This window comes from Balaenoptera borealis (assembly GCF_965194805.1).
Source record: "Balaenoptera borealis genome assembly, chromosome: 19".
Taxonomy (NCBI): Eukaryota; Metazoa; Chordata; class Mammalia; order Artiodactyla; family Balaenopteridae; genus Balaenoptera; species Balaenoptera borealis.
In genome coordinates, this window is record NC_138878.1 from 64,641,516 (window position 1) to 64,657,759 (window position 16,244).

A 16,244-nucleotide genomic window follows, 5' to 3' on the forward strand; every position below is an offset into this window, starting at 1 on the left:
GGGTTCTAGAGCGCAGGCTCAGTAGTTGTGGCTCATGGGCTTAGTTGCTCCGCGGCATGTGGGATCCTCCCAGACCAGGGCTTGAACCCGTGCCCCCTGCATTGGCAGGTGGATTCTTAACCACTGCGCCACCAGGGAAGCCCTGCCATGTGTTCTTGCTAGGACTTCTGGTAATATGTTTTTAAAAATAGTGAGAGCAGGTATTTTCTTATTCGTGATCTTAGAGGAAATGCTTTAAGTCATTCACTATTGAGAATGATGGTAGCTGTGGGCTGTTAATATATGTCCTTTATTAGATTCAGGAAATATTTTAAATTTCTAGTTTATTGAGTGTTTTTGTCATGAAAGGCTGTTGAGTTTTGTTAGATGCTTTTTCTGCATCATTAGGATCTAAACCAGAGGCTAAAGGATCTTCCTGGACCAGGGCTCAAACCCGTGTCCCCTGCATTGGCAGGAGGATTCTTAACCACTGCGCCACCAGGGAAGTCCGGCATGTGGGATCTTTAGTTGCACCATGCAAACTCTTAGTTGCGGCTTGTGGGATCTAATTCTCTGACCAGGGATCGAACTTGGGCCCCCTGCATTGGGAACATGGAGTCTTAGCCACTGGACTGCCAGGGAAGTCCCTTTCCCTGCAATTTTGACTTTTAATTAACATATAACACGGTGTAACTTTAAAGTGTACAGTGTGATTATTTGGTGTACGTTTATATTGGAAAATGTTTAACTCAATAGGTTTCTGAACACTTTCATCCACTCGCTTAAGTGCAGTATTTTTTGTGTGGTGAGAACATTTAAGCTGTACTATCTTAACAGCTTTTAATTATATACTACATTTTTTTTTGGATAAATTTATTTATTTTATTATTTTATTTTATTTATTTATTGTTTCTGGCTGCGTTGGGTGTTTGTTGCTGCTTCATTGCTTTTCTCTAGTTGCAGCGAGCAGGGGCTACTCTTTGTTGCAGTGTACAGGCTTCTCGTTGTGGTGGCTTCCCTTGTTGCGGAGCATGGGCTCTAGGCGCGCAGGCTTCAGTAGTTGTGGCATGTGGGCTCAGTAGTTGTGGCTCTCAGGCTCTAGGGTGCAGGCTCAGTAGTTGTGGCGCACGGGCTCAGTTGCTCCGTGGCATGTGGGATCTTCCTGGACCAGGGCTCGAACCTGTGTCCCCTGCATTGGCAGGCGGATTCTTAACCACTGTGCCACCAGGGAAGCCCCAAGAATCCTGTTTTTTTTGTGTTGCTACAGTTTTTAAGATCATGGTAGGTAGTTTCATAACTCTCTTTGAAATAAGTACTATTTTTAGTGTAGTATCATGTATGTAACTTGAAATATTTATTTATGAATTACAATGTGTAGGATACATATGATTGTTTGTATCTTCTAGATATTTCTCATATCCATGTGATCAAGAAATTACACCTAAAAGCAAACACTGATAGAGAAGAAGTATTCCAAACCTTAATGCTGCGAAGACATGAAAGGAATGAAATCAAACATTTTTACCTCAAGGTTGTCCAGGAAAATATTTATGACCTTGTGTCTCAGCGGAGAGCTGAGGTAAGAAATTACAAAGGCATGACTATAACCCATAACCAAAATCTCACTGGTAAGAGAGATGGACATGGTAGAAGTACTGCAGGAGTTGAGCTTATTGAAAACAGCCTTGCCTTAAGCTTTCGGGATGACCTGCATATTTTTAAAAGTGAAGAGAAAATTGATGAGTTTAATCAAGCTGACAAGACTATTAGCAGTAATGCCTCATGTTCACCACTTCAAGGAATTTCTTCAGGGGTCCAAACCAACATTTCTAATATACATGGGAGTGATTTTATGCATCCATCATTACTGACAAAATACCAGAAAGCACCCAGGGAAAGACCTTACAAATGTAATCTGTGTGGCAAAACCTTTCTTCAGGGATCACGCCTCAGTAGACATCAGATTGTCCACACCAGAGAGAAATTACATAAATGTGATATTTGTGAAAAAGTCTTCAGTCGAAATTCAAACCTTATGGTTCATCAGAGAATTCATACTGGAGAGAAACCTTACAAATGTAATGAATGTGTAAAGGTGTTTAGTCGGAAATCAAACCTTGCAGTTCATGAGAGAATTCACACTGGAGAGAAACCTTACAAATGTAGTGAGTGTGGCAAGGTCTTTAATCAAAAACAAATCCTTGCAAGTCATCAGAGAATTCATACTGGGGAGAAACCTTACAAATGTAATGAGTGTGGGAAAACGTTTAGTCAGGGCTCAAAACTCAGGCGTCATCAGATAATCCATACAGCAGAGAAATTACATAAATGTCATATATGTTGCAAGGCCTTTAGTAGAAATTCAGACCTTGCAGTTCATCAGAGAATTCATTCTGGAGAGGAACCTCACACATGTAATGAGTGTGGCAAGCTCTTTAGTCGGAAATCAAACCTTGCAGTTCATAAGAGAATTCATACTGGAGAGAAACCTTACAACTGTAATGAGTGCGGCAAGGTCTTTCGTCAAAAAGCCACCCTTGCAAAGCATCAGAGAATTCATAATGGAGAGAAACCTTTCAAAAATAATGAGTGTTGAAAAGACCTTACTCACATCTGAACCTTCACTACACATCAGATAATAAATACAGAGGGGAAACCATATTAATGTGATATATATGGGAAGGTCCTCATTCAAAACTGACAGTTTAAATTCATGGGAGATTCATAGTGGGAGGAAACATGCACATTCATGACTGTGGCAAAACCTCGCTTACCATCACATAAGCCATACTGGACAGTAATCGTAGAAATGTCATAAATGTTTCATAGTTTTTAGTCAAAATTTGTACCTTAAGGTGCACAAAAAAATTCATACTGGAGAGAAACCTTACAAATATAATGAGTATGGCAAATCCTTTATTGTACTTTGAAGTCTAACTTACTATCAGGTAATCCATATTGGTGAGGGACTTTAAACCACGGTTTTAGCAAGTGTCCACATCTTAGCTTCATTGGAAAAGTCATACTGGACAGATATCAGGTAAATGTATTTACTTTGACCAGGCCTTTAGGCAACAACTTCATTCACCAAATAATTCATTCTGGAAATTATTACCTCACAAATGCAGTGAATGGGAAAAACCTTTACTTGGGGCTCACATTTCATCAATCATCAGATAATCTATACGTGACAGGACATTACAGATGTACTGAATATGGCAAAGCTTTTTGGTTGTGTCTTAAACTGAGGGTTCACCAAATACTTAATACTTTAAAATGCAATAGGGACTTCCCTGGTAGGGCAGTGGTTAAGAATACACCTGCCAATGCAGGGGACACAGGTTCGAGCCCTGGTCCGGGAAGATCGCACATGCCATGGAGCAACTAAGCCCGTGCGCCACAACTACTGAGCCTGCACTCTAGAGCCTGCGAGTGACAACTGCTGAGCCTGTGAGCCACAACTACTGAAGCCCGCGTGCCTAGAACCCCATGCTCTGCAACAAGAGAAGTCACCACAGTGAGAAGCCCGCGCACCGCAGCGAAGAATAGCCCCCGCTCGCCGCAGCTAGAGCAGCTAGAGAAAGCCCGCACACAGCAATGAAGACCCGATGCAGCCAAAAAAAAAAAGTAAATAAAATAAAATGCAATAAATATGGCAGTGTTTCAAATTATTACTTACTTGTCCCTAGATATCAGAATATTTATCCTGGAGAGAAACCACACAGATGTAATAAAATTTAATCACTTTCCTCATCACCCTGGTGGAATCCTGTTTCTTTTACCAACACAGTTCTATCCTGTCTTGGTGCTTTACAACAAACGCTAAGAATGCACCATTAGGCTGTCAGGATGGAAAGACTCTATAGCAATTTCTTTCAAATATGGAATCAAACAACATATAATTTTGGGATTATATACTCATAATTTGTACTTGAGTTATTCCCTCCACACTCTATTCCAGAATATTCAGATGGCTATAATGCAAGTAGCATAGCAGTTTATTTCAGACTCTGAATTTTACTGACGTGCAAAAATTGAACAGGGTAAATTTAAAGATCTGATTGGTTGTGTTGAATGATTCATGAATTGGGCAGTATCCCACCTAGAAATTAAAGAGGTCCTAAACGGTGCTGTACAAATTGGGAAGCTTTTATGGGCAGTAACTTGGTGGGATAAGAATGTTACTAGTAAAAGAAAAGGCTCTTCCAGGCAAGGTTACCTTTTTTGGGGGAAAGTAGTGCCAAAGTCTTAGTCTTATCCTGCAGATTACCTCACTAGTGTTCAGGAAGTACCAGAGTGATTGGTTTAAGGTGACATTCCTGCAAGGGGTGAAACTGCAATTACTTCTTGGTTTTCTGTCTTGGGGGCAAGTGACTCTACCTTGTGAATGTGTGTGTAACCTCATCCCTATTCATGAATATGTGGTGTATGAATGTATTTCTTCATGATCTTTTTTGTGCCCAGTAAATCTAACATCGTGCACCTTGATTTACATGAAGGAAAAATAGGAATATAGAAGCACATAAAAAATATTAGAAAAATTTAAAATCATCCAGTTTTACTTTTGTCCTTGAACCATTCAGTACAGTAATTTGAAAATAACAGTGTTCCTGAGTATTCTCTTAACACTAAACAATATACAATGGGAAGATTTTTGCTTGATAGATAAACTAGAAATTTCACATATCACCACCAAAACAGTTTTTGTTGTTGCTAGTTTGCACTTGTGGCTATTCACTGGAATAGGGTGGAACTCCACGCAAAGGCTAGTTTGGTCATTTAGATTGATATTAACGTTGAAGTGTTATGAGAATGTTTATTATGTAATTCTGCTTTCTAGGGGGACAGGGAAGAATACCAAGGTGTTCAAAAAATGGTTTGACATAACAGGGAATGATGAATGGCTTGATGTATTAAGGTGATTACTGGATTGGGCTTAGGGAAGGATAACCACTTATGGTTTGAACTTCCACTTGGTATCAAAGAAGGAAGCCCTCAGACTTGATCTTCTTCACCACATAGGCCAAATAAGAAGAGGTTATGGTGAATCTTAATATATAGTTGTAAGTAGTCAAACATCAAAAAATGATGTGAGACTCTTTAATAAAACACTGGATGTTTACTCTTGAAAATCCTGTTTTCTTGGTTAGGAAAGACCACACTTTTCTTCATGCTACTAATTTATTCCATTTCTTTTCCTGCACCACATGTACATTCCATTGTTCAAGTTGGATTATTTTATTTTATTTTTTGGCCGGCTGCTAAAAAATGGATGTGGACAGATGAATGGATATATGTGGTACACGTATAGAATGGAATACTACTCAGCCATAAAAGAATGAAATAATGCCATTTTCGGGAACATGGGCGGAACTAGACATTATCATACTGAGTGAAGTAAGTCAGAAAGAGAAAGGTACATACCATATGATATCACTTATCTATGGAATCTGAAATATGACACAGGGAATTCCCCCTCAGTCCATTGGTTAGGACTTGGCGCTTTCACTGCGGCGGCCTAGGTTTGATCCCTGGTCCGGGAACTAAGATCCCGCAAGCCAAACAGCACAGCAAAAAATATAAAAAATAAAAAAATAAAATGCGACCGAAACAAACCTATCTATGAAGCAGAAACAGACTTACAGGCATAGAGAATAGACTTGTGGCTGCCAAGGGGGAGGAGAGGTAGGGGAGGGATGGACCGGGAGTTTGGGGTTAGTAGATGCAAACTACTATATATAGAATGGATGGACAACATGGTCCTACTGTAGATCACAGGGAATTATGTTCAGTGTCCTGGGTTAAACTGTAATGGAAAAGAATATAAAGAATGTAGGGAGTTCCCTGGTGATCTAGTGGTTAGGATTCAGGGCTTTTACTACTGTGGCCCAGGTTCAATCCCTGGTCAGGGAATTGAGATTCAACAAGCTAAGCAGCACCACCAAAAAATAAAAATCAATTTGGTTTTTGGAAATGCTGTAAAGATTTTATTTAGATAAGTTGTCTAAGATATCTTTATACTAGTTTACTAAAAATTAATGTCTGGAAATGCTTAGTTGGTGATATAACTAAACAATTTACTAGAGAATCAATTATCCAAAGACTATTAAAATTTGTATTTCAAATTACAGTATTAAGCAGTATGTTCCATCGTTAATTTTCTAGTATAGTAAAATGGTTTTTATACACTTTTTGTTTTTGCATTATTATTTCCTCCCTTGCATATTTCCCTTGTTTTGCAGCAAGGGGTATATAAATCAGTGGGTTGTTTTGGGACTTTTGTGATGTGATAATGCATATAAGCAATGACACAAAGTAGGTGTACTGTAAACATGATGAAAGAGTTATTTGGGGGCTTTAGTTCAATGAAAGAACTGAAATGGCAAAATGGTGCCCTGAAATCTTTTTTTCTGGGAGTTGGCTATGGTCAGGTGCTTGAAAAGCAAGTGTGTGGAGGTAAAGAAGCATGCAGTGAAGAGAATGAAAATATCATGATACATAAGAAAGAAAGATCGCAAGAATCCAAGTATAGTCTGTGACAACGAGATAATCCCCATTGCCAAATTCCTGGAAGTCATTCTGTCCTTTCCCAGTGATGTATTCACATTCATTGCCAGAGGAGCTTACAGAGAAAAGATTTGTTCTGTTTAGCATGACAACTGACACCCGATATCCTCCACTTAAGAGTTTCTTCCCATCTTCAAATGATATATTTTTCTTTGATAAGTGTTCTTGATTTTGATTAGTAACAGTCACTGTTATTAATGCTTTATGCATAATAAGATATTGGATTTTCATCTCTGAAGAAAAGTACTGTTGTTTATTATTTCATGAATGAAGCAGCTTGGCACAATGACAGGTTTAAAGACTTATTTAGTCCCATCCCAGCAAGTGGGTAAATCAGAAATTGAATCCATGTTGACTGGCTTCAAAGAGAGGTATCTTAACCATTTTGCTACTCTAATAAGCCAAGTTATTTAAATCCTTCAACCACACAACATCTATCGTTAATTTTACGAGTATAACTTGCCATTTTTAAATCGACTATCGTCGTATATAATTGTGGTTATGGTAACTTCCTATTATGTCAATCCAGTTATATACCTCTTTTATTGCAATTTGCTTTATTGTGCTTCAAGATACTGCATTTTTTACAAATTTCAGTTTTCTGGCAACTTTGCATGGAGGAAGTCTTTGCTCCATTTTTCCGACAGCCACTTTGTGTCTGTGTGTCACATTTTGGCAATTCTCCCAAAGTTTCAAATGTTTTCAATATTATTAAATTTGTTGTGGCATCTGTGTAAAAAAGTAAATCTGCACAACTCACACCCATGTTGTTAAAGGTTACTTGTAGCTGTGTGGGGTTCTCTTTTCCTCATTCTGTTCCTTTGGTCTGTGTGTCTGTCCCTCAACAAATCCCACACAATCTTGATTACTGTTACTATATTTGAAATCTTGAGATCATGTGGAATGATTCCAGCCACTTCAGTATTTTTGTGATACTGTAGCTCTTCTCGTTCTTTTGCCTTTCCATATTAATTTTAGAATAATATTGGTTGTTCTATAAACATCTAGGTTGGAAATGCGTTATACCTGTATGACAATTTGGGGTAATTTAACATCATTTCTATGTTGTTTTCCAGTCAGTGAATATGCTATGTCATATTCAATATGGTATGTCATAAGTAAATGTAAGTAAAAGTTCATCATTGATTTCTTTCATTACTGTTTCATGAAAGTCAATGTTTTGTTAGATTTACTCATTTTTCTTCTACTTTTTCTTTTTTGAACATTCAAACATATACTTTTAATTTCAGTTTCCATTTTTAAATTGCTAGTATATACAATTATAATAGATTTTTGGGTGTTCTTATATCATGATACCTTGCAAATTGCAGTTTTTCTCTAAGATTCTGTAGACTCCTTTGACTTTCTACACACATCATTCCATTAAATTTCATGTATTATTGAATTATTTAATTTCTTTAATTATTTTTGACCGTCCCTTATAGAACAGAAGCTGTCTGAAAGCAGGGTATTGATTTTATCTCCTGCTGGATCGTCAGTGAGGGAATCATTCACGGCTGACACGATGAGTGAATCCACGTTGCCAGTGTAAACAAGGGTGCTGGAATGCACAGGCTCACTGACCAGTAGCTTTAATGGTCATGGAAGTATTTGTGGCACTGGATTCCTTACTCCTGTGACATTACAACCTAACATTCTGAACATTTGACATACGTTCTCATGCTATATTTTGTTAACACGGTGTGAATTCTAGGCAACATGTGCTCAACAGCTGTTAACTCATCACATAAGTGATGTTTACATAAGTCTTTTTAAGCCACAAAATGTTTTTTTAAAAAAATTTATTTATTTTTTATTTTTGGCTGCGTTGGGTCTTCGTTGCTGCGCATGGACTTTCTCTAGTTGCAGTGAGCATGGGCTGCTCTTCGTTGTGGTGGCTTCTCTTGTTGCAGAGCACGGACTCTAGGTGCATGGGCTCAGTAGTTGCAGCACGTGGGCTTAGTAGATGCGGCTCGCAGGCTCTAGAGCCCAGGCTCAGTAGTTGTGGCGCACGGGCTTGGTTGCTCCACGGCATGTGGGATCTTCCTGGACTCGAACCCGTGTCCCCTGCATTGGCAGGCGGATTCTTAACCACTGCGACACCAGAGAAGTCCTAAGCCACAAAATTTTGAATTCAAGATTCTTTCTGAAAGGCTTCATTCTATACCCATCAGAAAATAATAATCCTATTTATCAGGAACACCTGATACTCATCAGGAATACCTGGAGAACGGTGACTGAAAGAAGTTGGAGGTTTATCATCATCACATAAGAGGAAGTCCAGAGGGCGAAGTTTGTGATGTGATGAGTCCTTTGCCCCTTCTATCTCCATGAGCACTTAGTCTTTACTTTGCTTGTAGCAACATGGCTGCTGGATGACTAAGAAGGGTGACGACTGAGCAAAACCCTTTTCATTTTTAGATTTTGTCTCGTTTTCAGCGAAACGTTAGTCTCACATGTTTTTCTAAATAGTACCTACTTTTTAAGTGGCCATCATAGTTTTAATAAGAAATGTGAATTTTTGAATTTCATATTTCCACCTAAAGAACAGAGAAAAGTAAAGGGAAAAGATGTTAGGGACAGAGTATGTGAATGGAGTTTGTTCTTTATCCTGAGACTATGAGATGATAGATGCTTACTAAACTTATTTCGGTAATTAGTTCAGTCTATGTAAGTCAGAACATCATGCTGTACAACTTAAACTCACACAGTGATGAAGTCAAATACGTATCAAAACTGGGGGAGGGGGGAGCGGAATGTGATTTTAAATAAAGGCAAAACACTAGCAAAAAGAACAAGGCAATTTATAACAATTTAAAAAAATGTATTGCATTTTTAAAAGCAATGATTAGTGACAGAAATTATCATATGCCTTAGTCCTCCATCCTCAGATGCTAGGTTTTCTCTCTGAGTGTCTGGAACCAAGAGAGTGTTGAGTTTGTAGTCCTGGCTGAACGAGGAATAGAAAGGAAAATCTTATTCTGTAAAGTGTCACTGTGAAATGGCCCATTCTACACTGGGAGTGTTTTTTCATTTCTCATTCTAGTGTGTAATACAGAGGCAAGTCCAGCTCTTGTTTCCTTGAACTGCTTAAATTAGTTCTAATTGCAGGAACTGTTCCGGGATCCAACCACTGCCCCACAGCAACCCATTGGAGACCCACGTTTCCAACCACTGAATTGCTTGAGCCTCACGACCACGACATGCGAGCAACCTGCTGGCAAAAACAGGTTTTTATTGAAACCGTTTTCAGCTTGTTAGGAGGAAACATATTAGCTTCCCACCTAAGTAGCCCACACAACTGTAAGCTTTTACTCCAAGTTACGGAGAAGCACCAACTCCTCTCCGACCCCCGGTGCTCCGTTCGCAGAACTGGCTCCCTCCTCGCCCCGCCCCTCGCCGCTAGCGCCCCGCCCCTCGCCGCTAGCGCTCCGCCCAGGCCCCGCCCCCGGAAGCCCTGCCTCTAACTCCGCTCAGTTTCTTACGGAACCGGAAGTGGGGAGCTCGGAGCGAAGGTCGAGCCGCCGGTGGTGTCTCCTTTGAAGTGTAAATTTGTGCTGCCCGGCCCCCTTTACTCAAACCTCAGGGTGTCGGGAGTGACTGTGGAACTAAAATCCCAGCATCCGGCCCTCCTATCCCTGTAAATCCAGACGTCGCCGTTACGGGTCGGGTATCTTTTCATTTGGGTTTGAATTCGCTCCGCGGCTGGTCCCTGCCCTTGGCTTTTCTGCCTTCGGTCCACGTAGACACTGCCTTTCACTACATTCTCCTGCTTAAAACGCTTTAGTAGCTCCGCCCCCCCCCCCATGTAACGTCCCCTTCCGCGAGGTGCACTCGCGCCCCCCAGCCTCACCCTCTCGGCCCCTGGAGGGCAGCGCCGGCCGCCCCGCTCCCGGACAGGCCGCGTCCTCTCCCCGGTCCTGGGGTTCTGCAGAGCCCGACCCTCTCCGGAACCCCCTCCCTCCCTCCCAGCCCGTCTGTCCTCGCGTCTCCTCAGGCCGGTCCTTCTCCTCCGGCCTCCCCTTCCTGGTCAGCCCTTCCCCTCACCCGGCGTGGGGGGCGGGGAGTGACCTGGGCAGGCGTGTGACACCCAGTGTTCTTCCGTCCCAAGTCCATCTCGCTGGAAAATTTGCTCTTTCTATACGCGGGCATCTTATTCAGTCACCATCTCTGTAAATACGTGGGCGGGGGATCAGGAGAAGCAGAGACAGAGACGGACAGAAATGAAAAACAGAGAACGAGAAAAGAATGAGGGAGAATCGATGGGAATACAGGAGGTGGCTGAGGACTTGTAAAAAGACAGGGAAATGAAAGCGATTAAGCACTGAAATAGGTGAATAAAATAAAGAAGTACATTTTTAAAAAGTCGGATCTCCAGGGATGGGAGAGCAACCTAGAGGGGCCCTGGATCAGCGGCGGGACGCGGGTAACAAAGGAGAGGCACTTCACACAGAGTGGGCGAGAGGATGAAAGTGTTGGAACCTTGGGCTACAGAGCAACGTGGTGCTGGGAGAGAAAGAGGACAAAGTGTGCCTAGAAGAGAAGAGGAAGAGAGAGAGAGAGAGAGAGAGAGCAGGAAGGAAGCGCAGCCATCTGAGGTGCCAGATAGGGAGGAGGAAGGGAGTGTAACAGGGACAGAAGGGGTGTAACCCGAAGGGCAGAGAGGGAGCAGGTGGGGGAAGAAAGAGGCAAAAATACATAGAGATTTAGGGCAATCAGAAGGGTTGGGGAGAAAGAGGATCGAGGGGGAACAGGCTGCAGAGTGGGGCAGGACAGGTGTGAGGGAGGAAATAGGAGGGCAGGGACAGCAGGAGAGCAGAGGGGAGCAAGAAGAGAGACAGAGACAAATAAAAAAATAGGGAGACATAAACCTCATGAAGTGGAAACACATTGTAGTGCAAGGAGGTGGTGGGAGCTGGCTGCAGATGGATGGTGAATTGTTTGCATATGGATGATTAAGTTGTGATCCATGATTTGTTATTTTAAAATGTAATAAATTTAATTTTTCTTTAATTTTACAGATGAGGATGAGAATTGCAGAACTCCTGTCTTGTGCATTTTGTAATTATTTGTTATCAGAAGATAACTTCCATTTGCAAACCCTGTTTAGCCAGGGGGCAGTGATTTGCTTCACGAAGTTGTGAGTTACCCCCTTCCCTTTTCCTGACATGGCGCAGAGGAGTAGGGAGAGGACATGTGGGGCAAGAAATGATTGAATCTGTCACTACATGGTACCTTTTATTTTATTTTATTTTTTGTATATTTTTAAAACATTTTTTATTTCTTTAATGTTATATCTAATTTATTTATTTTTGGCTGCATTGGGTCTTCGTTGCTGCGCGCGGGCTTTCTCTAGTTGCAGGGAACGGGGGCTACTTCTTTTCCAGTTTGGATAACTTCAATGTTTTTTTCGTTTTCCAATAACCCTAGCTAACTTGTTCAATAGTTTCTTGAGCAGTAGTGCAGAGAGTGCATCTTTCTCCTTTGTTGTTGTAAGGATTTAGCAGTGTGGACTTCCCGTTTAGTACGTCTTTGACTACCTGTTATAGATTTGGGCATGTTGTTTTTATTTTCATTCAGATATTTAAAAAATTTCCTTGTAATTTCTTCTTTGACCCATTGCTTCTTTAAGAATGAACTGTTTAATTTCCACTTTTGGAGCATTTTCCTGTTTTCATTCTGATCTTTATTTCTGGTATCATTTCACTGTGGTTCAAGAAGATGCTTTTTATGATCTGAATCTTCATAAACTTGTTAAGATTTGTTTTATTGTCTAGCATGTGGTCTGTCATGGAGAATGTTTCACATGTGCTTGTGAAGGATGTGTTTTCTGCTGATGTTGGGTGGAGTGTTCTGTACATGTTTGTTAGGTACAATTGTTCTGCAGTGTTGTTCAGGTGCTCTGTTTCCTTATTGATCTTTTGGTTTCCATGCCTTGGTAAAACTCAGGTATTGAAATCTGATACTAATATTTTGCTGTTATCTATTTCCCTTTTTATTTCTGTTAAGAGCTTCTTCATTTTGGGGGGAGCTCTGATGTTAGGTGTATACATACTTGTAATTGTTATAGCTTCTTGGTAAATTTACCCTTTTCTCATTTCATAATGTATTTTGTCTCTTGTGTTAGTTTTTTTCCTTTGTTTATTTTGTCTGATATTGTGCAGTCACCCCTGCTCCCTAGGATTGAATATCTTTTTCCATCCTTTCACTTTTCACCTTTCCACGTCCTTAGATTTGTGAATGTTCACAGTTCCAGCTCTGACACACTCTCTGTGTGTCTCTTGCTCTTTGTTTTCCCCCTGTTACTTCCTCTAGTGGTCCCTGCTCAGGCACCCTGTACAGTGGTGAACGGCAGGAGCCCTGGCCAGCCCCCTTCACTCCACTGTAACTTCAGTGGGAATTAATCAGGTGTTTCCTTCTGATCATGATGTTTGGTGGAATATTCTTGCTTAATAACAATATATTTTTTTCCATGTTTTTTTGTCATGATTTTTAATTGTCCAATAAGTTTTTAATTTTACTATCATGATAATTTTATTATTAATCTGTGCAAATAATGTATAATAGTAATAACTTTTCCAATTTTGAGTCAAAGTTTTATTAGTGGAAAAAAAGAAACTCTTTTGCCTTTGTTAATACCTATCTAAGGCTAAATGGACAAAATCATATTTTTTAATATAGTTATTATATTGAGGTTGGAATTAAAGTATCCTGCTATTGTTTCATGTCTCTACTGTTATTTTTTAGTAGCCCATCATGGAATTATGTGGACAAATGCAGTTGAGTGTGATCGATACATTTTCATTGTCTGGAAGATCCTGAAATGCACATGAATAAAAATGATGATGAAAAAATTGTCTGAAAATTTGTCCGGAGAATATTCCTTTCATTTCACTTGATATAGTGTTGACATGCGTGTGCATACATTCATGGATGTACAATTCCATTCTTTAGATAAAAGTCGTCATGATTTTGAAACTATATGTATTTTACCTTTTTGCAGTAGAAATTATATTTTTAATATATTCCATGGCCTTGAATTTTTTTTATACTATTATGTTAATGGTTTAAATAGTAATACAATTACTAACATTTTGTGTGCATATGTGCGTGCACACATGTGTAATGGCCTTTTAGGCCGTTCCATGTTGTTCACCTTGAACTTCGTTCACGTTTTCTCAGGGAACCGTCTGGCAATGTACTTTTTTTTTTTTTTTTTTTTAAGCTTCCAAGAGCATTTTGTTTATTTAACCTCCTCCTCCCAGTAGCACTTAGTATGAACACAGCATTGTTCTGAGGGCTTTAAGAATATTAACGTGTTTAATTCCCACCCATGAAGTGGATCCTAGTGTTACCCTCATTTTACAGTGGAGGCGCCTGAGGTTCAGAGAGGTTAAGAGACTTGCCCAGGGCCACACAGCTGGGATGTGGTGAGGCTGAGACTTGAACCCAGGCAGCCTAGCCCAGCGTCTTGAACACACCACCCTGAGCTCTGCCCACAGACAGATTCATGCTGATGTGAGCGCTGGGCAGCAGTGGGCCCTGGTGCTCGGTGTGGAGTCGTCCTCACTGCCCCTCACGCAGCCTGGTGGGGCTGGCACTGCCTCTCCCAGCATGCCCCTGCCTCACTGACGGGGGCCCCAAGCCCCTTTGGTCCAACATAGGCCCCTCCAGACCGTTGGCCACCAGCAGCTCCACCAGGGGACGCTGTGGTCCCATGTGAGCCACTGTGTGTTTCTTAGGCAGCTCCTGTCTGCCCGCCCGTTTCTCCCTCCCTTTGCCAGACAGACTGGCATTTTCCATCCCATCCACGCACCCTGGGTGCTCACCCCTTCCGTGGAAGGGCAGTGACCTGTGGGAAGCTACAGTCAGATGAGCAGGCTTAGGGCAAGCCTCCCTCCAGGAAAACGGGCTCTCCTTCCACCTCCTCTTTTTCCTTTTCCTTCTAAAGGATCCCAAGGGCGGAGGAGGGTGGGGTGGAACTTGAGGGGTGTTGAGAAAGCCCTGAGATTCTGGCAATGTACTTTTAATGCTATATGTGTTACTTAACTCTTTGATTTTAAACTTCATTTCCAAAGTCCAACCTTCCGAGTTCAGCTGCTTGCTGTGGGATTCCTTAGATTCTTGACCTGAGTCGAGTTTCTCAGTGTCTGACACAGTTTTCTCCTCTGCAGAATCGGAACAGGTCTTTTCTCTAATGAGGTGTGTTGTTGATAACAAGTTAACACAAGTAAAACATTTAGAGTAATGCATAGCATATAGCAAGTGTTCAAACAGTGTTCGTCTTTGCTGCTGTTATCATTCATGATAGGAGATCTTGAGCTTTCCTTAAACCCACTGTGGACTTTGTCGTCTCTGAAGACACCACTCATGCTCCTCCACCTCCAGGTTTAATTATCCCTCAGTGTGTAGAACATAATATCTAACACTTCCATATGGACAACCCGGCATTGAATTTTTATTTGTATCTATTTCATGTATTTCCTACAAAAATGATAAATCTATATCCATTTGAAGGATATCGTAATCTCTATGACAAAGCATAAGACATTAAAATTAGACACACAAGTAGCTCCAAATACCTTTACATGACTCTGTCAGAATACATACTTTTGCATAGCACAGGGAGATGAGCTTGGTGCTTTGTGACCACCTAGAGGGGTGGGATAGGGAGGGTGGGAGGGAGACGCAAGAGGGAGGAGACATGGGGATATATGTATATGTATAACTGGTTCACTGTTATACAGCAGAAACTAACACAACATTGTAAAGCAGTTATGCTCCAATAAAGATGTTTAAAAAAAAAGAATACATACTTCAACCTAATTGATCTTTTAACCTCTACTCATTTTGTATGCAAGTAAGAACTCTGCTCATGGCCCCTTGGCAAAATGTTTCTTTTATTTAAGGCACGGTTGACCTTCAAGGATGTGGTCATCGAATTCTCTCCAGAAGAGTGGGAATGCCTGGACCCTACTCAGAGGGCCTTGTACAGGGACGTGATGTTGGAGACCTACAGGAACCTGCTCTCCCTGGGTGAGAATAACTTCACTCCAAAAGTTGGGAGGGTGTCTTTGCATTTACCATTGTTTGCCTTTTGGGATCACCTGCCTTCCTTAACTGAACTCAAAGCCATGTTGACTGGGCAAGAAAAGTTTTGTGATGTAGCATCAGGAGTTTTTGGGGTTTTGTTTTTCAATTTTATTTATTTATTTATTTATTTTTGGTTTCGTTGGGTCTTGGTTGCTGTGTGTGGGCTTTCTCTAGTTGCAGCGAGCAGGGGCTACTCTTGGTTGCGGTGCGCGGGCTTCTCGTTGTGGTGGCTTCCCTTGTTGCAGAGCACGGGCTCTAGAGCACAGGCTCAGTAATTGTGGCGCATGGGCTTAGTTGCTCCGTGGCATGTGGGATCTTCCCAGACCAGGGCTTGAACCCGTGTCCTCTGCATTGGCAGATTCTTAACCACTGCGCCACCAGGGAAGTCCCCTTGTTTTATTTTTTGATGTTATTGTAAATGGAATTGTTTTCTCAATTTCTTTCTTGATTTTTCATTGTTAATATATAGAAACACAATTGATATTTGTGTGTTGATTTACTATCCTGTAATTTTTCTGAGTTCATTCATTATTTCTAGCAGATTTTTAGCAGGATCTTCATGGTTTTCTACATATTACATCATGTTGCTTTTAAACACATGATTT

General features: G+C 41.0%; 1 protein-coding gene across 8 annotated transcripts in view; it reads left to right on the top strand.

Moving 5' to 3' along the window:
* The window catches only part of LOC309616851 (zinc finger protein 836-like), a gene marked incomplete at its 3' end in the record, with an annotated part of 476,825 nt that overhangs the window by 378,097 nt on the left and 82,484 nt on the right, over nt 1-16,244 (top strand). For 4 of the 8 annotated variants that reach the window (XR_014237626.1, XR_014237627.1, XR_014237629.1 and 1 more), the window contains exons 1-3: nt 9,959-10,076; nt 11,568-11,777; nt 15,456-15,582. Coding sequence is in view for 3 of the 8 variants with exons in the window: in XM_082368086.1 (XP_082224212.1) it covers nt 1,386-2,575 (1,190 nt within the window). Of the gene's footprint in view, nt 1-1,385; nt 3,622-9,958; nt 10,077-11,567; nt 11,778-15,455; nt 15,583-16,244 lie in introns of those variants that run through there. The other 4 variants (XM_082368086.1, XM_082368087.1, XR_014237628.1 and 1 more) reach the window with 3 other exon arrangements.